Below are 24,490 nucleotides of genomic sequence, written 5' to 3' on the forward strand. Positions count from 1 at the left end.
ACGTCCGCGTCAGTCACTGTCACTAGATGACAACACTCCAAAGGGCTCTCCCGCACCCCAAAACCCAAACCCGGGCTATTCTGTCCTTATGACGAAAGCCCATTTTCTTCCCTGGGCGAAGAAGCATCATCTGCCCGCGACAGAAACCACGAGCGGGCGGGAAGGGGTGGGGAGGGGAGGGCAGGACAGGACAGGGGAGAGGGAAGAGGAGGGGAGGGGAGGGCAGGACAGGGAGGGGAGGGGAGGGCAGGACAGGGGAGGGGAGGGGAGGGAAGAGGAGGGGAGGGAGGGCAGGACAGGGAGGGGAGGGGAGGGCAGGACAGGGGAGGAGGGAGGGGAGGACAGGACAGGGGACAGGGGAGGGCAGGGGAGGAGAGGCAGGGCAGGGCAGGCAGGGCAGGGGGCCGGGAGCCTTTCGGGGAGTTGCGCGCAGCCGGGCGCTCACCGTCTCCTTGCCGGGCAGCAGCTCCTTCCTGATCCTGAAGAAGTTCTTCCCGTACTGCCGCAGCCCCTTCACGAAGCGCTTCTGTGGGAAGAGACGGGCGGGTGTTGAAACAAACAGCAAACAGGATGTCGCCGCCGGGCGCCCTGCTCTGCTCTGCCCCAGCGGGGCCGCCCGCGCGCGCCTGACGGGTCCTGCCGGGCCGGGACCGGGACCGGGACCGGACCGGCGCCGCCCCGCGCCCCTCAGGCCTCCCGCGGGCGGGGGGCGCCGGGGAAGGACCCGCCGTCCGGCCCGTCCGAGCCCGCCGGACCCGCAGGCCGCCGCCCGCCCCCGCCGCCCGCGCCCGGCGCCCCCTCTCCCCGGCGCCCCCTCTCCCCGCGCCCCCTCTCCCGGCGCCCCTCTCCGCAGGGCGGTCGCGAGCGCAGCCCCCGCCCCTCCGCGGGCTCCGCGCCGCCCCCGCGGGAGAAGCCGCCCGCGCCCCGCCCGGCCGGCCCGGCCCGCCCGCCCGGCGGAGCCCCCCCCCGCCGCCCCCCGCCCTCGGCCCGGCGGGTCCCACCTCGGGGCCCGGCCCGGCCCGGCCCGGCCCGGCGCGGGCGGCAGCCGCAGGCCGCGAGCACCGCCGCGGAGGCCGCGCTGCCCTCGGCGGCGGCGCCACAAAGCGCGGGGCGGGGCGGGCGCTCGGCGTGTGACCGCGGCGCGGGGCGCGGGGCGCGGGGCTGGGGCCGCCGCGGGGGGCGGGAGGCGGCGGGCCCGGCGCGGCCGCGGGCGGCTGCAAAAGGCGGCCTGGATCGCCGCGCGCCCGCCGGGCCGCGACCCCCCGCCCGGCACCTCCCGGCCCCGCGCGCCTCCCCCGGCGCCCGGCCCGGCCCCCCGCCCCCCGCCCCGCGCCCCCGCGCCCCACCGTCTCGGCCGCCACGCGGGGGCCGGGCCCGGCGGCCGCCGTCCCTTCCGGCCGGGGTGGTGGCGGCCGCGCCCGCCCGGCCCGGGCAGGAGCTGCACCTCGCGGGGCGCCGCTTCCCAGCGAAAGCGCCGCGGCAGCTGCCCAGCCAATAAATCAGCTGCCCCGGAGGGAGGCCCGCCCCTGCCCGCGCCCCGCCAGCCCCGCGAATTCGGCGAGAGCCGGACTCGGCCCGCAGGGCGAGCCGCAGCCGCCGCCTCCATTCCTGGAGGCTCTGCATTTTCAGATCTCGCCCCTTTCTGAGATATGACTCATCACTGTCAGTTTTCAAAATAATTCATAGTTCAAGGGAAAACTCTGTCAAGGCGCAAGAAAGCAGCAAGCTCTCCTAGTCAGGAAGAGTGACCTTTGCCACTCAGCCAGCGCGCCGCTCCGAGGAGCGACCCGCACCCTGGGCTGCTGCCTGGCACCTCCGCGGGTCGCGCAGACAGGAGCAAGGCTGCCCTGCCCTCAAGAAGCTCAGGCCTGACCCGCCACGGCCAGGAAAGGGGCACTGTGCGGGCCTGTAAGAAAAGCTGCAAAGAAACAAAGGGCGGTGGGTGGGGCTAGGAGAGGGAAGCCACTTACTCTGCCCAAGTCTTGGAGGAAGTTAAGGAGGAAGAGCAGGAGCCTGCCAGGTGGGCTCCAGCAAGGCTTCAAGGCCAGGAGTCAGCCAGGAAGGGCATGGAGGGCATTCTGGGAACTGCAAAGAAGACAGAGTGTGCAGAATGGATTGCCAGCAGATAAGACTGAAAAGGCAGGAGAGATCAAGTTGCAGAGAGCCTCGGAAGCCAGGCTGCAGAGCTCAGGTCCTAACTGTAGGCCAGCAAAGAAGTTTATGCTTGAGTGGCCCATGAAAAGACTAGAAAAGGACTGGCCCCATGGCATAGGGACTTAGAACATGGGTCAGGGGCAGACAGGCAGCAATGGAGAGACCAGTTGACGAGGCTGTTGAGCGAGCGCAGGTGTGGCGGGAGGAGGTGCCGCACTTCGGGGCCACTCAAGCCTGCCATCAGCATGCATGCTCCTTAACCACTCCCGAAGAACTTAGGGATTTATGGAGACTTAGCACTGGAGTAATTAAAAAAATAAAAAACCACATCATCATGGACCTTTTTATTGATTCATTTTTAGTAGGTAAGTTAATGTGTGTGAAGTCATTACAAAACACACCAGGCCATGGCTTAGCTAAGCGCCATCAGGGTAAAGCGTAGCAACAGGGTGAAGCGTAGCGCAGGAGCCAGACATCTGAGCAGTGCAGAAGCCCCCACCAGTCAGGGAGACCCGCCAGACCAGGAAGGGCGGCTGGGCAGGCATCTGTGGGGGCGGAGGGTTGGAAAGGCTTCCACCAAAGGCACAGGGAGAATGGGAAGTAGGTTACAGGAGAGGTGGGTGATCTGGCGTGAGTCAGATGGTGGAAGGCCAGGACCGTGCAACCTGAACTTGGGCCTGATGCCAACGGACACACAGGCTCACTAGGAGGGGCGATACAACCAGGCAGCATGAGAGGAAGGCTGAGCGGGGGACATCAGAGACGGTGGCGGAGCTGGGAGACAGAAGTTCAGGTCCTTGTTCAGCGACCTATGATGCAATCCTCTGAACACCATCCAGTCAGTGAATGGTTGTAACTGCCTCTCCATGCCAGCAGCCTGGCAGATGTAACCAAGAAACCTCCATAGCCTCGAAGGAAGTACTATTACTGTCTACGTTTCTCAGACAAGGAGGCTGAGGTACAGGCGGTTAAGTAAACAGGCCAAGTCACCCAACTCCCTGCACAGGTCAAATTCAAACCCAAACTCCAAATTCCACACCCTGCACTGCCACACTGGGCAAACAGAGCAAAGAGTCCTCGGAAGTGACTGCTTTCAGTCATGGAATCTTCTGTGACTCTGCCCCTTCTACTGGCCACCACCTAACCACCAAGCCCTCAGTATTCCCTCTTTGGATCTTCCAAAGCCATCCTTTTCCGCCCATTCTAGCGCCAGTCCTGGGCAAAGCCCTGCCCCACCCTCCCACTAGGCACCCTATTAATCCATCTCCACACCAGTCATTTACCAGCTTCTGCCAAGGAATCCCTCGGAACCACAGGTTCCACCGAGTCCCCTGCCCCTGAGCCCACACCTAGTAACAGCTCTGAATTCAAGGCCCTCCAAGAATCCCGCCCCTGCCTACCTTTCCAGCCTGTTGCCCATAAATGCCAACTGGCCCACACTGCGCCCCTGTCTGGACTCTGGGATATCTTTTCTTCTCCTCTCCGCAGCTTACCTCACATCCTTCAGGTTACCTTAAACCCAAGCTCAAGTCCCTCCCACCCCGAAATGAAACTTCCCTGACCATCCCCGCCCATCGGTCTGGCCTTTATTTATTTGTGTAAGGCCTCAGTTCCCCGGAGTCCACACTGTTGACGAGAGGAACCCAACTTTATAGCACCACGCCTCCCTACAGCACTCGGCAGGCAGTGCACCCTCGTTTTTGATCTGTATGTGAAACAGGTCACGAGGTGACACGGGCCTGGACGGGTGGTCAGGGCGGGAAGCCTGAAAAGCTAACGTTAAGGGCTGTGCTGGGCTCCAGCACACCTCACGGCCTCCAAACCACTGCAGTCTGATCTCCATGCTGCGTTGGCTCTAAACAGCCTCCGAGGTTCTCACTACTACTTCTAAGCCCGCTGGGCACACTGGCCTGACTGCCTCATGGACATGGCTGTGACATGCAGAAAGGTGTCTGATGTCTGCTGGTAAGCACAGGCCATAGCAGCCCACGAGCACCAGTGATGACGCTGCAAGTGCAGAGCCCTGCTGGCCTCACAAGGGGGCTGGGGGGGGAGAGGAAGTAAAAGCTTCATGTGGCCTGTACTGTTACTTCTCCATGGAAAGCCACAAGGCCTCAAAACTGGCAAAACATCTGCTTCTCAGAGGCCACCCTTTACCTTGTGGTTTACCAGAAATGCAGAGTAGCCTTTAAAATGAAACAAAGCCAAGCCCAACGCTCGCGGCCCACAAGTGGAAGAGGTCGGTGTGCGGACTGCACCATTCTTTTCTCTTTTGATTCATCTCCCTTCAAATGAAGACCTTCACATTTTAAAGACTTCGATAATTAACACTATCAACTTACAGACAGTACTGCTGATATCGAAGCTTCCAAATAGAAGTTCACAGACAGACGGTCTCTTTCTCTACAGCCTTGTAGTCGTTGAGCTAAAATCCAGCATTTGCAGTGCTGAAATAATGAGCTGTTTCTGTGCGCCTTAGCTTTTCTGTTCCTGCCGCCAGAAAGACACTTTCTAGGCATGCCGGGATGCCATGGGATAGAGGAGAAAGATGGTGCCCACTTAAAAGCCAATCTTGTGGACACTGCTCCTGGGGCTCACCCTCGTCTCCTCCAGGGTCTTTATGCTGCTGGGACTTGCAGGCCAGTCACTCTGGGGGCCCTGAGCTGAGGGTCTGGAAGCACTGGCCCTTGCTTCTCCGGTGCTGCTTCTGGATAGTCTAAGGGCCCAGACAAGTCCTGTTCTGTTGCCGAATCTCCACGACCAAGTGAGATCCAAATACGCGAAGAACAAATTCATGACAGAGATTGTGTCCGGTTTCACAGCTGAGCTTGGGACTCTGCTACAGCTCTTATATTGTTTACTGAAGTTCCTTTTGCCAAAAATGGTGCAAATCTAGGATGTACAACAGGCTAACTTGCTCATTGCTATACTAGAACACAGTTGCCGTTGTGGAGATAATTAGCATCTCTATCACATCACATAAATATGCCCCAGTGTGGGACAACTTGCTACGGTTTTCCCTGGTTGAGCTGACCCTCATGGCCATCCCGAGTGCCCACCTGCGAATTCCTGGTAGAGAACACTCATCTGCGGGCTCGGAAACCGCGAGCCGATGGCTCTATGGTAAGCCTGGGTGTTACTCTGCAGGACTCTATTTCTCATTTTTCGTAGAAGGTTAAGAATATGTGATTTAAACCCAGAAGTTCTAGATCAAGCCTACTCCTCTGTGCCATAAAGGCAATTCTGACTGGTGTTTAGACAAAGACACTTTCAAAATGGGAGATACTTACAGGAATAAACACAATTGGATCAAAATATAGTAACATTCTCTCTTATGATAAAGTAAGGAGGGCCAGAGCTCCTCACGCTGCTTCTGTCTCAGCAGAGCGGAGAAGCAGGCAGAGAGGGGCCCTGGGACACAAATGGCTAAAAGACAACTCCCCGTTGGCCCCTGACTGAGAGCTTTCAAAATTAACTCCCTCTGGTGAATTCTAACTAGTGAATCCCAGTCAGAAGCTCACCAGGACTTCTGAAAAGTGACTTCTACTCAGACCTCTTACATAACTGTTTGGAAAACACTGTAGGTATTAAAATGATTCCCACTGTGAAAATGGCTCCTTCTGTTCTACCCTGTTTTCTGCACAAAATTTTATGTAAATAACTTACTGGTTCTCAGGGGACTAAAGAGCAGGCAGATCTGCAAGTAAGCAAAGCACAGCTCCCACAACTGAGATACAAAGTTAAGCACATACACCAGGCAGGGAACAGGAGGCCTCCACCCTCTGCAGTCCCGGAGGTCTAGCGGGTTAGAAGAGGGAGGTAGGTCCTGAATGTGGGGAAAGTGACACAAGAGCACAGGCGCCAGGCACAAGAAGTGAAACCCTTCCCCACGCCCCAGAGCAGCCAGACCTGCTCAGCAGCGGCTCCTGCGGACCAGACAGAGGAGAGGCCTGCACGTCTCATCTAGTGAGCAAGCAAACATGTCTGCTACAGATCCTCATCGCCCATACTCACCACACTCCTGCTGGGAGTGTACTACGGATGTTGCTTTGGATCTAAATATTCAACACATTCGCGAAAGCGTGAGCCAAACAAGGCACTACCTTTTCAATAAATAACACTAGAACCAATTTGTCTGGGAGGAGGCACGCCAGCAAGTCACAGTGAGACTTCTAAGACTGGTACGCTGCTCCTGGCGTGCTGACCGACTTTCTAAGTGCGCTTGTACTTACTGGCATATTCCAAGACTAGTTAACAGTTTCATTAAACTAGTAAAAGTTTAAAAATAGCAAACAGGATAACAATTTTATTCACATTTTTACTGATGATTCTCAAATGTCTCTCTAGCTCTGGCATTTTCCCTAGTTGAATCTCTACCTTCTGTTCTGAGCAACATTTCCCATAGTCTCGGGACATGACAATCTCCACATGGATAATACTGAGAAGTTCTAGACCACATCTCCCTCCCGGCAACTGCTCTTGAATTCAGAGAGCAGGAATCCAGAGTGAAGTATCTCAGTGTTTGAGCTCCCCAGGCCTCTGAGGAGCAGCAGTGGTAGGAGCAGGAACACAAGTGTGCCAATTATCACAATACACTCTCCAGAAAGGTGACCTGGGCCCATTCTACAGATGAAGAAACTAAGGTTTAGATAAAAGAAATCTCCTGACCTGATCTGTCGCTAATCAGGAAGTGTTAAGGAGTAAATGAGATTTCAAAATAGGATTACTTGCTTGCAATTTGGTATAGAAATTTAGAGTATCATATTTCTTCAAACAACAGCCCTCTAAAAGAAAGTTTACATAGACACACATACATACTCGCTCTTTGAAGCACAAGCGTCAGAGATTGTACGTCCAAGTGAAAAATCACTCCACAAACAACCTGGCCTAATGCTTAGCTCTGCCACTACTAACTCCATCCCTCCCTCTCCGGGTACCTAGGCCTCTCTCTGGACTTCAAGTTTCCTCATGCATCTGGGCCTCCCACCATCTGTAAAGTGGCCACAGTGACACCTCTTGTTCTCACCACAGGGGGCCTCAGCAAGGCAGACAATAGAATGGCTAAATGCTTTCCAAAGAGACCCTGCTGATACATGTTTTGGCAACTTCCTTACCTGGAAATTCCTTTAGTACCTTGAGTATTAAATCAACCCTAGTTTTAACAAAAGAGAGGTGCTTCGGATCACATCCCAAGAAACTCAATGAATGGTACTTAGAACAAAAGCCCAAACCCAAGCCTGTCCATCTCTAAAAGAAGTCTTCTAGGAGCAAATTCAGTAGCTGGTTACTGACAAGGAGTAATAGGCATCCTCTGACCTGGTTCCTCTCCTTCGTAGCCTTGCAGAAGCAGAAGAACATGAAAACAAGAACCAGGGAAGTCAAGTTTAATAAGATCATTCTTCTACCCTCATTCTTCTATTCCTCAATCCACCATGATAAGGGATGGCTCCAGGTCTCTATCACTATTTTATTCAGCTCACCAACTGGCAGCCCACCACCGGTAAGATCAGCTCCAGAAATGGAACCCAGAGGGGCACTGATGCCCACAGTCCCTGCCTCATGGGGGTGTCAGTTAGTACAATCAGGGAGAATCTGAGTTGCAAGTTTCTGGGTATATCTAAACTCTTGGAAACACTCATTTTACAGACAGGGATCATACAGTATTTAAAACTTGCATGCCCACAAAAGCTGTCTATTTGTAACCGGCTATTTCCATCCCCTCCCACATTCTGTTCCTACGTGTGATCAAGATGCTCCTCCACTTAGCGGTGGCGGGTCCCTGTCCCCTCCCCTTGGATCTGGGTGGACTTTTGCAACAGTCTTGACCAATAGAATGTGACAGAAGTGATACCAGGTAAATTCTAAGGACAGGACATAAAAAGCAACACAGCTTGTGCCTGGCTCTCCCTCTGGCCTCGAGCCTTTGGCACCCTGAGTCACCATATTAAGAAGTCTGTGCCAAAGCCACCGTGCCCAGAGACGAGGACAGAGCCGCCTCAGGCTCACAGCGGTCCCAGCACTCGGCCTCTGGAGTCTTCCCAGCCCAGAACTGTAAGTGGAGGAGTCTTCACGACGGCCCAGCCCCACACCACCCCACTACAGCCTTAGAAAGAGCCCGCAAGTCAGAACTGCACGTTCAAATCACTCATTCCTCAATTCTGCCCCCACAGAAACTAGGAGTAATAGCAAATGATCCTTGCTTTAAGTTGGGGTAATTTTTATTGGGGGGGTGGAGGGACCTGCTCTGTAGCAACAGGAAAACGATACAAGATCTAACACAACAACTACAAAAACTTTCAATGTCAGGCAGCTTAGTTTTTAATCAACCAACCAACAACCTAATAAGACTTCAGACAGCTCACCAGCCCTGCCACTCCCTACAACTCACCCTTCTCTACTCTGCAGACCGCTCTCATCAGCACGTGCTGAGACGTGCCATGACGGCTGAGAATATGCTGCAGGCATAAGGGGGCCTGTCCACCACGCACCCCAGCACCAGAGCAGCGCCTGACACAAAGCAGGTGACCAGCAACCACTGCTTGGATGACAGGGAATGACATGGAGGTGAACTGGCTTGGCCTTCCCACACGGGTGACTCCTCGCCCACCTGCCCCAGCTGAACTCAGCTGTTTCCTGATGTGTTCACTGTTAAATTTCTGATGGTCTAATCACGACCCACAAAATGTTCTGATACCAGGCTCAGCACCAGGAGAGAAGCTGACGATTTCCATCTTCAACACACCTGTGCTCTAGTAAGCTCTTTCCACGTGGTCTCAAATGTCAAATAAAAGTTACTCCAATTTTAAAGACCACATGCCTAATGGGAAAATGACCCCAAGCTGGATGGCTTATCCAGTCAACTGGGCCCGCTGGCAAAGGCCACTGAGCCATCCTCTGTGTACCTGTCAATGCCTCTGAGTCTAAACGGCCACGCCAAGCACCCTGAGGTCCGCGAGCTATTGCGAGCCTAGCGAAGCCTCGCCACCGGGGGAGGCTCAGAGCGCGCCTCAGCGCACTTTCAAGTCAAATGCGAACTGGCTAGTTAAGCAGCAGCATTAACAGATGTAGAAATACCGCCAGCTAATACCTCCTGCCAATTACGGCTGCCCAGCTACCCCCATATTAAAAAGAACGCAACACTAGTAACAGAACCCAAAGGGCAAGAGAGGCTCCTACTCCCCGTGATGTCAGTGTGGAGTCTGTGCAAGCGTCCTTGTGAAGGCTTTGTAACTAAGTCATTTACAAGTTCACCTGCTTTTGCAAAGTAAATCTCAGGAGAGGAGAAAAGAGAAATAGAACTGAAAAAGAAATGTGGCTCATCTGTAAGTCACAAGGGACAAAGAAGCAGAAGCCTTTTGTGAAAGCCTGACTGGGCGTCTAGTCAGTGGTACCCAACGGAAACAGCGTGAACCCCAGTAAGCTTTCCCTTTCCAGTAGCCGTATTTTTAAAAGAAACATGTAAAATTAAATGTAATAATACACTTTGTCTGATTTGTCCCAATGATATCCTTTCAATGTGCAATCAAGATGTTCTTAATGAAATATTTTACTTCTTCCCCCTACTCAGTTTGGGAAACTCGGGGTATACATTGCACAGACAGCCATCTTGACCTGAACCGGCATGCTGCAGGTGCCAGACCGGCCACCTGCGGCCAGTGACCCCACACCGGACAGCATAGGTCTAGAATGCTCCTTGCTTCCTTTTGGTAAGACACTAAAACACCCAAAGCTCCTGAATTTTCTATTTGGCAGGTACAACAAATACGCCGTTAGAATGATAGACCCTGGCATCACATAGTCCAACAAAATAAAATTGCGAGGGTCTGTCTGTTATCTCAAATTAAGTGAAACATATCTTCCAGAAGAATTAAGGCAAATCCAGATGTTATCAGGACCTGCTCCACTTTCCAAACAGGGGACAATGAGGCTCTGATCAGTGTCAGGGACTGGCTTCACCTTCAGCCACAGCCATAAAAGGGGTTCCTGGTCTTTGTTACTCCTCCACAACAACAGGACTGGGCCCCAGGACCCTAATTTAACTTTATTCACCTTAAAGCATTTCCAAAAGGAGAAAATCTCTTTAGGAAATGTCTGGGGCAGGCAGGAGCAGAGCCCAGGGGATGGAGTGGTCACTGTTTTCTATTACACGCACCCTTCTGGTCTCTCATGTCGCCCCTGCAGAATGGCTGTCACAAGTTGAGTCCCTCGAGAAGGGTCCCCTGACCACAGACTGGAAATGGGCCCTACCCTGAGGGGGCTGCTTTTTTTTGTTTGTTTGTTTGGAACAATAATGCTCCCATGATACTTCACTCTTGCTGAAAACACTGGTATTGAGGAAGCATGAACACAGCTGTGTGTAAATTACACACACAAACAGATTAGATCTGTATATTTATAAGGAATACAAACATACTAATAGGGCATTTACATACACAGTTGGATACATCGGGTTGCATGCAGAGTGGAGAGTTTGAGTTCCAATGTATTTCCTTAAAATCCTACAACAAGAAAGGCTAGGCTAGGAAGTGTAAGTCAGGTTGCTCTTCTGGGCCCCCCCCCCCAACATGCAACCACCCCCAGAAATGGAGTATTGGAGAAATTATTTACGACTCTATGAAGAAGAAACCTCAAAAAGTGCTTTAAAATTCATTTTTATCGGGGCCTCCCTGCTGACATTAAAGTCTCAGCACTATCAAGCTATCACTAGCCGCTGTGGCCTGATTTTGATCCCGGGCCAAAGAGCTGCTCCCCTTGTTATAGAGCAGCCCCGATACTGAACGGGTTCCTGGCTGTGGGTCCTCACCCGCGCGCTTACAAGGGACTTATGAATACCCCACTACAGACACACACAAAAGGTTAATAAAAGGCTTATTTACAAGGGAAAAGGAAATAAGGAAAATGTACAACTCAGGGAGAAAATTGGGAAATAAAGTCTTTCATGCGTCCTACCCGATCCGACGACCTGGAAACCCAAAGTCACTCTCAGAGCTGGCCGGAAGCTGCGAGTTGGCGGAGAGCCAAAATGGGGGATTCCCCCCAAAGCCCACGTGTCTGCCTTTTCTATCCACCTGGCTGCTTAACCCCACCCTCAGGTCCCAGCCACCTTCCCTTTGGTGGTGATGGGATTTGGAGTTTCCAGTGTCTCTGGCTTTGACCTGGGGTGGGGGTGGAGTCCACAGAGCCTGTATGGAATTAGCTTTGGGACAGCCTTTTCCCCCTAACACCCTCAGCAGTGTATTTCAGTCAGTCTGCCTGTTCTGCTCCTCACTCTGTCTCTCAGAAATCCTCTCACCCCCCGCACCTCTGGCCTACACCCCAGCTCTTGTGTGCATAAATAAAAATTTAAAAATTCACTTTTTAGAAAAACAAATCAATGTGGGATAATTTTCATTGAAAAGATTATAATTATAAACTGGGGTGGGACAAGTGATGGCAGTGGACAGCAGCAGAAAGTGGGAAAAGAAATGTGAAAGTTTGGAATTATCACCCTAAGATGACCTCTCCCTTTCTCCCCCTCAGAAGCATACACAGGAAGAGGAAGGCTTAAGGGCCTGTTAACACAGCATGGGGGTTGGGCGTGGAGGGGGGCTTTGCATTTTTCAGCTAATTTTGAGGTATCCGGAGAAGAGCAACCAGCATTCTCTGCTCACTGTGTGACACCTACGACATAGTCACAGGCCCTGGTTCTATGTCCATTTCTATCAAGGCCCACAGATGACCCTTGCAAGCCACTAACATTCGTTGGGCTGAGTTTCTCAAGGACAGGGGCATACCAAGCATGCTAATTTACAAAAAATAAATAAATAAATAAATAAAAAACAACGAAAACCCAAAACACAACTGACTTACAATGTTGAGTATTCCAGTAAAAATTTTAAAATAGAGGGGCAGGGGGATAATCCAACAGAGTAAAAGTAATAACCTACACATATGTGGGCAGATACAATAACAAGTTCACTATAGGTTTACATTTTTACTCTTTAAAATTTTTGCAATAAAATCCTCCAACTGATAGTCTTTCTCTTTCATTTTTCTTGATGTGGTTTGTATAAACTCCTGGTTTAAAAAGGAAAAAAAAAAAGGCTCATTTCTGAGGCTTGGGTTTACCATGCTTATAGTTCCACCAATAAATCATCTCCCAATCTGGGCTTGGAAAAGCACTGGCCACGGTTTGATTGCTCCAGCCCCAGGTTGCCAGGCAACCAACACAAGGGGGAAGTCTAAGAAGCGCTGACAGATAGCCAAGTGGCTGAAACAACAGACTTCTCTCTGTCAAAAATGTGTTTCAGAGAGCCACTTCCCCACCTCTGCTCTCTGCTAAACACTACGTGATTGTAAAATCAAAATCAAAAGGCCACTGTAATAAAAACACACTTCCTGCTCAATTACTAATTGTTAAAGAGCTGTGGGGCGGCCCAGATCACACAGTGTATGGCAACAGAAATGCGATACTGTAAATGAGATAAAGTCAGCAGCACGCGAGGAACCTGCTCTCAATGCAGCCCTGTAGCTTCAAGTCAAGGAACCCGGTGTGTGGAGCAAATCAGCCACCTCAGAAAGCACCAGGAAGAAAATAATGAATGTTGAGATGTTAAAGAAACAAACCAAACAAAAACTAAGAAGCCACAGGTCCAGATTACTTAATAATAAAACCAAGGGCATCCTCAAGTGTTAAGACACGGTCTCGAGATAACAGAAGTTTCTGGCTGAGGGATTTCTTTTGGTGGAATAGGGGCAGACACTGTCCTTGTCCCTCAGAACCCACCCCTGGGGACTCCTCCAGGATTCCCTAGAGCTTGTCTGCAAACTAGACTTCAGAGATACCAGAATCCTTCAGATAACACCTGACTATACAGGCCTGAGGTCTGACAGTCCACAGCTGAGCCAGTGTCATTGTACCACAACCCCACTGAGAGTCAGCTCCATATCCCACCCCCCCATCATCTTATTGAAACTGTCACCTGGAATCCTCTGGAATCTGACTCCAGTATCTGGAAAGCTGAGAGCTCCCACAGGAGTCCTCATCCCCCATGTGCCAGGGACCCTCCAGTCAGCCTGACAAAGCCTAACCTCTCCTAAAGACAGTTTTTAAGGGTCTTAAATAAAACATGGAATTACAAAGAAAATCAGCTATGTTGAAATCCAGTTATCAAAACATTTTTCAAGAAACTGTAAACGTGTGCCTAATTAACATATTAAATAACAAAATCTAGCTGAGGATTCTGGTATTTATGGGGGGGTGGGGTTGGTGTTTGTTGTTTTATAATATGAGCTCAGATTATTATAAACTCCTGCAGGGCAAGGACAGTAATTTATTCATTACTTAATCACCAAAGTGCGGCCTGGTTCACTGCCCAAGGCTGAATCCTGGAAGAGGTGGGGGTGGGGGTGGGGGGGCTTGCAAGCTCCTTCGGCATGGCCAGCCCAGATTTTGAAGGGTGGAGGGAAGGCTGATTTCCGTGGGCCCGAAAGTGGGGCTTGCAAATAAAATTTTGTAGGTCCACAGTCTGCAAACTGGGCTGTACAGACACCACAGACATCCTGAAGGGCACAAGCATGTGGCTAATCTCTTAAGGGAACTCACTTCCAAACCCTCTTCCCTATTAACACATCTGCCCAAGAAGAGCGCTGTGAGGAAAGGGCAGCTCTCCTCTACCTTCCCTTTCACAAGGGCCTCCTCACTCCACAAACAAAGTCCGCCTCTCTCCCATCTGGAAGGCTGGGGCGGCACTGCCCTAGCACAGGCACTCCGAAGCAACAAACAAAGGGTCAATTCACACACCAAGGCTGGTGTGGACACAGTGACTAACTCTCAGGTCACGATAAGAAAGTCTTGTGCAAGTCAGGTACTTTCCGATTCTGTGCTTTCAAGAGAATTGGAGGAGGATCATGTGGCCGTGCCACGTGACAGATTAGTGAGCACCGAGTCTCAAGATCAATTATATTTTAGCATTATTCGGGGAGGCATTCCAGGGACTGGGTGTCACTGTAACAAACGGTAATTCCCATCGAACCCTCCATGTACACAAGGCTTCGAGGACTTCTATCTATAAACTAGGAATGAAATCAATGCAAACATGGCCTCATTTGAGCAAGCCATAGCCATCCAAGAATATGTTTAAAAACCCCAATCCATCTTTCTTCCAATATGATTAAAGTGAATTTTATTAACACTTAGAATACCCATTTTGATCAACTGTACTTGTTATGAGAACACAATCGGAGGGAATTCTCAGCACGGTGACCTTCCCCGCTTGAGGAAGCAGCAGTATCCGTGCATTCTGCTGCACGCTGTGTGCCAGGGGAGGACCGCGGGGGCTGGACAGCAGACCCGATGCCAAGCGCCTCACCGCAGGGATACGTCTCTGGGGCAGTTGAGTGAAAGCAGAGTTAAAGGGGGAGAGATAAGAAGAGGCAAAATTTTACCGCTGAAAAGGTTTGCATTCATGTACTCTTAAAACAGATGATAATGAGTATGATTAGCTATGGCATTCAAAATCCACTAGGTATATTTAAGAGTGATGGGCACTTTTATTTTCAAATGTCAATGTTTGTAATATGTTAGATATCACATCCTTGTGATGTGATTTAGCCGCGGGGTGGGGGAGGAAGCTTTAGGTTAAATTCTTTTACTGGGTACCCCTGTATGCACTAAAGGAAGAGGAAGCAATGCCTGGCAGTGCTGGGGGTGCTCCCGCAGCTCAGCTAGAGGTGTTACATTCTGATTTTACTGAACAAAGCCAAACCAGGGCTACTGGAAACACTTTCTAGAATGCCCGATAGATCAGCCCCCTAAAGACCCTGTGCTGTGGGGCTGCTGTCCCCCTCAAGGCAAAGACCACCGTTTATTTCAATTCCAACCCTGATAGGGTGGCTTCATGGTTCAGGAAAAGGGCACAAGCTTTTTCAGGCTGCAAAGCAAATTCTCAGTGTCCTCCACCCCAGCGTCAGCACTACCCACACCTGCATGTGTAATCACGTGGATTCCCAGCTTTCATTTCCGCTCAGAGGGCGACAGCGCCCCATGAAACAACACCATCGAGGAAGGTGCAGGACGGAGTGCCCATGAGTGGCGAATGGACTGCCAACCTGCCCCACTGCACTAGATCCCCTCAGCCGGCCCCGCAGCGCCTCAGCCACACCAGATTCTCCTCCACCAGGTTTGGTCTGGAGTCTGTGTAAGGCTCCTGGGCTGGGCCTTCACTTGCCATCGGTATGACCCTAAGTGAGTTTACTTACTGTCTCGCCCCTCTGTTTTGTGTACCCCCACAGGCACCTGCCACAGCCCAGTGCACGAGGCTGTGGGCCTGAGGCCCACCCCTGTCACTGTCTCTCCCTGGGAGGCATCGGCCACCAGAGCCTCGCACAAAGTCCCTTGTACCTACAAGACAGGCTCTTCCTGAATGTTCCTCTAGCAAGAATTCCTATTCTAGCACCTGAGCGTTTCAGAGCCGAAAAGGGCCGAACTGTGCATCCCCTCACTGCTGCGCGGGGACCAGGACTCACCACAGTCCAGTATCGGTCAGAGGCAGGGGCTCGGCCAGAAACATGTCTAGTCACACTTCTGCTTTCTACCAACTTTAATTACATGACTGGGAGGCAGTTTGCTGCAGACAGATGAGTTATTTGAGAAAAGAAGAAGTGAAGGGAGGAGACAGAAACAAAAAAAAGGGGGGGGGGGAGGCAAAACTGGAGTTTCTTATTTTTAAGTAAATCACAAACGAGCGATACCAGGACCCAAGGCGGAAAACGTGTGGAGGCAGCCGGCACAGCAGCACGGTCTATTCTCCAAGACCGCTCAGGTGACAATGGAAGAGCCCCGCTGCTGCCCAGCAAGCAGGCCTGGAATTCCAGGGCCCTCGCCACGCAGTCTAGGGTAGCTACCAGCAAGCAGAATACTCTCAGGCCTAACAGAGGACGAAAGACATGTTCTTAATATTGAAGGAAAAGAATCATCTACCCATTACGCTCCTTTACATCTTTTCTTTTTTTTACTTTAGTCTTAGGCCTCTTTGAGAAAAGAGGACACTGAGGAAACATGGAAGAAAATGAAACATGGAAGAAAATGATCTAAAAGGATCACCACATGCTAGAAACCCTTTGGGTTTAGCCACAACTTTTCCCTGTTCTCTCTCCAGGCCCCAAACTGACCATGACATTATCAGCAAGGGGTTGACAAGAACCAAATCCTTCTCCTCTAAAATTTCCCTCAGTCTGAAATGTCCCAAATCCCTTCATTAAAATCGTTTTGGCATTTAAAAATATCTTGTTAAATATTTTCGAGGGTTCCCCCGTGTTGGAAAGTACATGTCTGTGCAGAGTTCACACTTCAGAGACCAGCTACAGGGTTTCCCCTCTACCGCACAGTTCCTGTCCATCTCTCCTTTCAGCCAAATTCGGTCTGTTCTAAGCTCTAAGAAGCCCACAAGTTCTGAAGGCATCTCAGTCCTGAAGGAGCAGTTCACAGGCAAGTGAAATGTGGCCTGAAAGATCAGCAATGGCTGGTTAAGTAGCATGAATCATTAGAAAAACTCCTGACTGGCTGGAATTAAGAGACAGTGTCCTCCAATCCTCTACGCAGCTGCAGCAGCCTTGGAGAAGGCAAGGCAGCTCCCAGGCCACACAGCCCTTGAGTCTAAGTTGCTTCCTAGAGGTCCACCTGAATAGACTCAGCAGGTGTCTACTCCTCAGGTGTCCCGTCCCAAGGCCCACTCCACAACGACTGTGTGCCAGCAGGCCACTGCTATTTCCGTCCCCAGAGCTGAGGCAGCGCAGAGCGTAACATTTGTTGAATAACCGAGGAAACAAACAGCACAAGATATTCTGGAACCAGCACCCCAATCTGTAATATTACATTCCCAATCATCTTCTAGTCCCAAGTCCTGCTTCCTCACCACCTGCCTGCATCTTTAAGCTCCACAAGCTAATTCAGCTCAACTCCGTTTGACATTTCCTGGCTCAAGAGCCCCACTGAGGAGCAGGGCACCCAGGAAACACTGCACCGAGGACCATGCATCTGAACAGCAGCTCCCCGTTCTTTCTAGCTCCTACCTGCTGCAGCCAGTGGGGCTTCTCTAGCAAAGCTGAGCAGAGCCTGGGGGCCAGCTGCTGGACAGCAGGCTCTGGGAACTGCTCTATACCTCAAGGCAGTCCCTGCTCCTGCTTGTGACACAGCCTCTTCATCTGGCAATCGTGACCCCAGACACATAATAAAGGTCTTACTTTTTTACTCTGTTAGGCCTCTTAGTGCCCACCTGTTATCTCACTCACCTCAATTCTACTCCGCCTTGGCTGTGCAACAGAGCCCAGCACCCTGGATGAGACCCGGTCACAGGCTCACGTGGACTCCTCTAGTCCTCCCTGGTGTGACCCCAGCGCAGTGATGGCTGGGAGCCCCTGCTGTCAACTGACAGCGCTCACCAGGACCACAGCCCTGAGCCAGCACCTATCCTCAGATTTAGAACAAGGACACCCCAGAACTTCTGGCCTAACTGGCTGGCGTACCATCCGGGCCCCAGAACACTTGATGGCAAGGTTTCAGAACCACTGATTCTCTTCTCCACCCACTTCAGTTCACCCCATGTTACGCTAGACTATATTCCAACGACAGCTCCAGTCCTACCACTCCCCACATTCAAAAATATATACTTACTCATTATTTCCTATTAATTGTGTTTAAATGTCTCAGTTAAGAGTGGGAGGCTCTAAACAAGCTATCTTATCCACCAACAGCTTCATTCAAACTGGGAACCGGCTACTCTGCCACCCGCCCACACTCTTTTATGCCTTTCTCCTTCCACTAACATCTATCACGTCTGCCCAGAGAAAGGAGCCTTCCTCCAGGGCTCCTCGCCTCCAGCCCCTCCAGATAAGCCGCTCCGGACCCCAGCACACTGCCAGAAGAGGAGGCACTCAGGCAGTCTTCAGTGCATAGTGGCTACCTCCTCTCCAGGTTGCCTGTGGTGACAACCTCCAACTCGAGTGCTCATGTACACCCACTGCCAGAATCAGTCAAGGATGCCACACGGCCAGGCAATCATCAAGGTTAGTGGCGACGCCCGTGGAGATCTTAGCAGTTAAAGAACAAATGTGGTTGATTTGTCTGAAGTCAGTAATAAATTCCCTTTCTGCTGGATGAGGGAAATCAACACTGTTTATTATCTTGTTTCTAAACAACTAAGGTAGATACAGAAAGTGCCACCCGACTAAGAGAAGAACACCCCAACCAGAGTGGACATGAAGGGCCAGCAGCAGTCACGGCGGACAAGACTATCAGGGACCCCCGGGAGGTCAGCACCGCAGTGTGGAAATGCAGTGGAATTCAACTCAGCAGAGGGAGGAGAAAGAAGTTCCTCCCCTCACTCTCTCGCCGTTCATAATATTCTGGAGGCATATACAAAGTTGGTGATCCAGAAACAAACAGTAATGTTTGATTTTGAGCTTTACAAGTCCACCACCCCCGTAAAGATCCTCTTCTTCAGGGCCCCCCTCCCCACACATGAATGTCCTCTTGACAAGGAATTCTGCAGCCTGAAGTGATTTCAAAACAGTGGAAGATGGTATTGTGAAGCTTAATGACTCCCCTAAATGTGTGAGCAACCTCAAAAAAATGTATGGCCTAAAAGCAACATCATCCAAGTGGACTCTTGTAATGTCTGACAGGAATTTGAGAGAGAAGCTGAGGGAGGGTAAGAGTGAAAGCAGGAGGGAGGGAGGGTCTAGGGAAGGAGGGAGGGAGGATGAGTGGTTTTAAGGAGGAAGATAAACTACAAGGTCAGGCTGCTCTGAGGTCAAAACTTGGGCAGCTGACATAGAAGCTGGGCAGTCTCTCAAAGGAGGGTCGGAAAATAAATTTCTAAGTTTTGTTATTGCTTAAGAATTGGAAAGTTTCATTCCTGTAGGCTGGTCGGAGAGGGAGGATCCTAAACAGAATCCATCCCCGTGGAACTGGTTTGCCTGATGAAATGGAGGCCCGAGCAGCCAGGAGCCCAGGCCCAGGGAGCAGAGCCGGGCGCCAGGGCCTTCTAGCAGCAGCTACCTGGTTTCCGGGGTTGAGGTCAGGTGGGCCTGGGTCCTGCTTGAACCGTGCTTCCTAAGACCTTGTTCAACTAACTTCCTAAAACTCTTTCAAAACTAACTCTTTGACCCTAATGAACTAGAGGTCCCAGATGGAGAAAGAAAATGACTAACATTTAAGAGGAAAGTGCCTGTTAGGAAAGCAGCTTAAGCACAACCGAGGGACCCGACTTCAGGACCAGTGGCTCTTAGAGAAGTCCAGCGCTGGCAGAAGCCACGGGCCTGAGGGTACACAAAGCAAGGCCCCCCGGCAATGGAGCACATCCGGCCCACTCTGGTCTAGTGAGAACGGTCCTCAGCATACATTCCTGGAGGCCAGAAGGTTTCGTTTTATTACTGTTGATGGAAAGATTAGAAAAAATATTTATTATCAAAATTTACAGATCAGCTACAAGGGGAAAGCAAGCGCTCAGCACTGAAAGGACTCGTCGTGCAGCGAGTTCTCTGCTCGTTTCAGCAGAGGCCCCCACGAGCCTTGGAGCAAACATCTGCCCAATTTTCTGCCTGGAAAGGGAAAGGGCGGTGCGGGCTGCACACCAAGGTTGCAGCCATGTCCAGGTCTCCTGTCACACACACCTGCTAGCTCTGGCAAGGTGTGTCCCCTCCTCCCTTATCACGTCTTAGGCAATAAAAACCCAAGGGAGGTAGAGGCAGCCATCAGTTTGAAGACCCAGTGTCAGGCTAGGAAGCTCCTGGGCTGGTTCCCGCGGAGCCCGTGGTGCCTGCCACACACCATGGGCAACTCAGGCAGCAGCAGGGGCTCGAGGATCCCCTGGGAGAGCGCAGGTGAAGAGGTTGGGGGCCTGCTTCCTGGGACCACCCAGCTGTAAACCAGAACTTCCTGCAACCCTCCTTGGGTTCAATTAAGGAGCTAGAGCAGCTCCAAGAAGTCAGGAAACCATTTACTCACCAGATCGCTGACTGTTAGAAAGGCTATAAAATAATAAAAGGACACTCATCAACAGCCAGAGGGGGATGGAGACAGGCAGGGCGAGGTGCCAAAGAACTTCTGTCTCAAGGAGTCTGGGGTCCAGCAAAGTGGCATGTGGAAGTGTCCTGGTGCCCTAGCCCAAAGTGCTTTAAAACTCTCCCGTTGGGGTATTAAGGGGATTTATGACTAACTCATTGGCCATGAGTCATGGAACAACCTCGACCCCCTCCCCTCTCTGAAGGTCTGGGTGGGGTACAAGTTCCAACCTCTCATCACCTGGCTGGCTCCACAGGCAATCCACCCTCAGCCTCAAGATGCCTCCCAGAGTCACCACATTCACAGAACAAGAGACCACTTTACCACTCTCAACATTTAGAAAATTCCAAGGGTTTTTGGAGCTGTGAGTCAATAACCAAACAAATACATGAGAAATCTACGCAGGTATTGGAGTGACTAAATATCTATTCTTCTCCTGGGTCACCATATCACACAGGCCTCCGACTCTCAAGTCAGCCTTTCACGCCTGTGCTGCCCTATGCAGGAGAAGCCAATGTCGCTACAGCAGGGAGAGCTCAGCCCAGAGGGTCCCTGTACTGAAATGACTGGACAATCTGAGGGTAGAAAACAGCCTCCCCCAGGTTTCTCTGTTCTTCAACACAAACAACAGAGCGTCAGCCCTGCTCCAGGTGCAGGGCTAGGTTCTGCAGATATGAGAACAAGCTTGCACCCCCTGCCTCGAGCCTCCCCGGTCCAGTGTGGAAGCACCAACCCAGCGGCTAAGGCTTTCCACGGGCCCCCAAAACACATAACTGTGTGAGCCTTCAGAGGGCACAGGAGAGCCCCCAGGGCCACAACCATCAATGCCAGCTCACCCCTATTCTACAGCTCTTGGTGCGATGCAACCTCTGGAGAGGGGACTCTGCTGGGGACACTACCGCGTGGGCCAGCACCCTCGGTCCGGGCCTTCAGGCTCAGCAACACCAAGCCCACAGCACGCAAGTGCCAAGGGAAAGGGCAGCTGGCCTGCTGCGTCTAGTAGCAGGATCCGGCGGCATCTTCCCTGAGCTGAGTGTCAAAAACAGGGTTTATTGCCCAAGAGAGAAAGATTTTGAAAACACTGTCTCTCTTGACAAGAATGCGTAATTCAGGGTCGGAAAGCCTTGGTCCTAAAGGCTTTCTTCATTACCCGAACAAAATCTGTGAGGAAGTGTGTAGTGACGTTGAGTAAATACTACTTCAAGAAGGCAGCCCACGGGAGGGAAGGTGCCCAAGGGAACATGGTGGAGGACTGTGGGGCACTGGTGAAGGGCAGGGTGTGAGAGTCATTTGTCCAGGCTTGAATCTATAAATCCCAGAGCATTTGCAAAGATATAAACATAATTTGAAAAGAAAACAAAAGGCACCTTTTCCTTTCAGGTTTTTTATTTATTTATTTTTTTGCCGCCAAAGAAAAAAAACAACTTTCTTACAAATGCTGAATTCAAAGTAAGCATTTGCAGTAAACGAGTGACAATACCAAAATGCTCTGGTCTTGGTAAGAGGAGCTGCAGGAACCCAACTCAGAACCTCTACAACCAACCAGTTACAAACTCTTCCAGAAGATGACCTGGAAGGAGAAAACAGAGCTCCCACTGGGGAGCTCACAGCTGCTTAACATCATGTAACTCTGAGGCACAAGTTAGGCGTGACCAGCACTGGTCTAAGATCCCCCAGAACCGGATCCCCATTACCTTTCTGACCTCATTTCTTCCTACTCTTCTCCTGCTCTCCCTGCTCCATCCACACTGGCATCCCTACTATTCCCTGAACGTACCACAGAGCTGCTTCCACCTCAGGGCCTTTGCACTTACCATTTTACTGAACCAGCACTCTCTTCCCCAAAATATTTGCAAGATCAGTTCCCTCATGTTTTTTTAGTTCCCACCACCCCTTACATCATGTGTCTTTCCTGCGATGTCTTCCTCTTAGGCGCTTATTTTAGCACACTGAGTGTAGCGCTCAGTGACCTTGCTTCACCGTTGTCTCTGGGTGAAGGTCGGCTCCACGAGCATATTCTGTTTCGAGCATATTCTGTTTCGTGTCACCATCATGTAGAATGGAGCCTGGCAGCATGCTGGTGCTCTATAAATATTTGCAGCACAAACGAATAATTTCAACCAGTAAACTAAAATCAGATCTGAGTAAGGAGCCTGGTGGGGACCATGCCATCTACCCAGCCCAACACCAGGTACCAGGAAGGCAGAACCAGAGAGAAGCCCTGGACCGGACAGCGGGTGAGGCCAGTTCTGAGACCGTCTCTCCCCTTTATGATCAACAAACATATTCCGCTTCCCAACACTTCAGTACTTTGCTTTATATGTGAAGAAAATGCACAGGAATTTACTCATATAAAGGTACTTCGGGAAAATGTCTAAAAGCAGGTGCTGAAACATCAGTTGCAGGCGCCACTAAACATGCGAGGTGTCGGTGTCGGGGAGGAAGAAAACGCGATTAGGAAATGCATAAAAGCAGGCTGGCACTCAAGGGAGGGGAGCAGCGCGGGTCCTGCGGGCTCCGAGGCCCTTATCATCGCTGCCTAAGAGAGACATTCCATGTAACAACCAAGAGTGGCGAGAGTGGAGACCGCCGTGATGAGGTGCCTCCTGTCCTGCAGCGGTCCCATTTTTTACCTCCTGTTTCTTTCCCTGACGCCTGAATTCCAGGCCAGCACGGCGAGCCTCACCTCTGGAAATGTAAGGCTGCGGCGTCACTCTCCACGGTGCTCTGTACACACACACTGAAACTGACTTCAGTTCTGTTGCTAAGAAACTGCAGGAGGAAAGGGTTTTCCATCCTCTTCATTTATAAAATAACCACTTTTGTCTGTGGGAGAACAAATGCAGTCTCTCAAGTCCCCTTGTATCTCATTTTCATTTTTTAAATGAACAGAGGAGATGCCGGAGAGGATGAAGTGTGTGCTAGCTCCGTGTTTCACGTGCCCTTGGACATGAGACGGAAAACATGCTCCAATCACCCACCCTCCAGCCTGTGCCACTCTTCCGAGCCGAAGATTTTCCCTGCTGCTCCCCACTTCGAGGAAAAATGAAAAATGTACCATTAAAAATTACTCCTTGATTGTAAAAGATTATCTTGAACAACAAGGAATAATTTAGGGCACACTGCATTCAACATGGAATTTCTCTTCTGCTTTGTCCCAATGCCTGAAAACAAAAACATACAGCCCCAAAGAACAATAAAACTGAGAGCTGACTTTAAAACATATACCTAAAATTAGGGCTAGGGGATAGGACATTTAAAAACATTGGTTAAGGGGGCCTCCCCGGTGGCGCAGCGGTTGAGCGCTGGGTTGCGAAGCTGCCCGTGGCCTCTGCGGCGCCAGTTCGATCCCCAGCTGTTCCCCGCCACCGGAGGAGGGTCCCACATGGCGCGCAGACCTCTCCTGCCGCCCGCTGCTCCCCTCAGCAGTGTACTTCGGTCCTTCTGCCTGCTCTGCTCCCCGCTCTGGCTCTGGTGAATTCTCTCACCCTCCCGCGCTTCTGACTGTACCCAGTGTATGTATAAACAAACAAACAAATTAATAAATAAATAAAAACATGCCTCTATAAAAAAAAAAAAATAAAATAAAAAATAAAAACATTGGTTAAATGGAATGAGAAACGGAATGAACTTATTTGAAAAGAAAGAGAAAAACAGGCATAACTTCTCTGACAGTAGAAGAAAAGGCAGACTAGAAAGCAACTAAGCTATATATATGAAAAGCAAGGTCACGGCTGAATTTGTTGATTTAACCCAGAGGCAACTTCTACTGACATGAAATACTGAAACGAATTTTTGAAATCTCTCTCCCCTTCTAATGGCTAGCCTCTCTCATTTACTAAAAAATTTTAAAATACATTTCTCTTTACAGCTTGTTACACAGTAGATTCTTTCTGCAAACTGACTGACAAAATTGATTGCCTTATACCAACTTTACTGCACATATAACTGATTTTTAATTTGCTGTCTCATTTCCAAAAGGATTTGACAATAAACTACCTTATTAACTTCTTTAAGCAGGGTTTGGTTCAAAAGCTCATGGGAGTTAATCACAGGAAAAATTGCTCACTTTCATTAATGCTTAAAATATTAAGTAAACCTTACCTGGATCTACATTTCCTGTTTTTAATATTAAGGACTGACCTTCACCATAGAACACAGTAAGAAAACGCCACGTAAGTAATATATGTATTACTATTGTGTACATATGTTAACATTGTATTTCTCTTAATTTCCTCCTCTTGTTTGAAAATTAAATTGTTCATAAGAAACAGTACCAATTTCAGTTAAAAC

General features: G+C 50.7%; 1 protein-coding gene across 1 annotated transcript in view; it reads right to left on the reverse strand.

Annotated features, from left to right (window-relative positions):
- Nucleotides 1–24,490, reverse strand: part of RERE (arginine-glutamic acid dipeptide repeats) — a 360,449-nt gene that overhangs the window by 53,279 nt on the left and 282,680 nt on the right. The window contains 1 exon segment of the mRNA XM_054691464.1: nt 446–526. Within this exon segment, the coding sequence (XP_054547439.1) occupies nt 446–526 (81 nt within the window).

The sequence above is a fragment of the Talpa occidentalis genome, unplaced genomic scaffold (assembly GCF_014898055.3).
Source record: "Talpa occidentalis isolate TD23 unplaced genomic scaffold, MPIMG_talOcc4v2.1 talOcc4.9, whole genome shotgun sequence".
In the NCBI taxonomy this organism is placed as follows: Eukaryota; Metazoa; Chordata; class Mammalia; order Eulipotyphla; family Talpidae; genus Talpa; species Talpa occidentalis.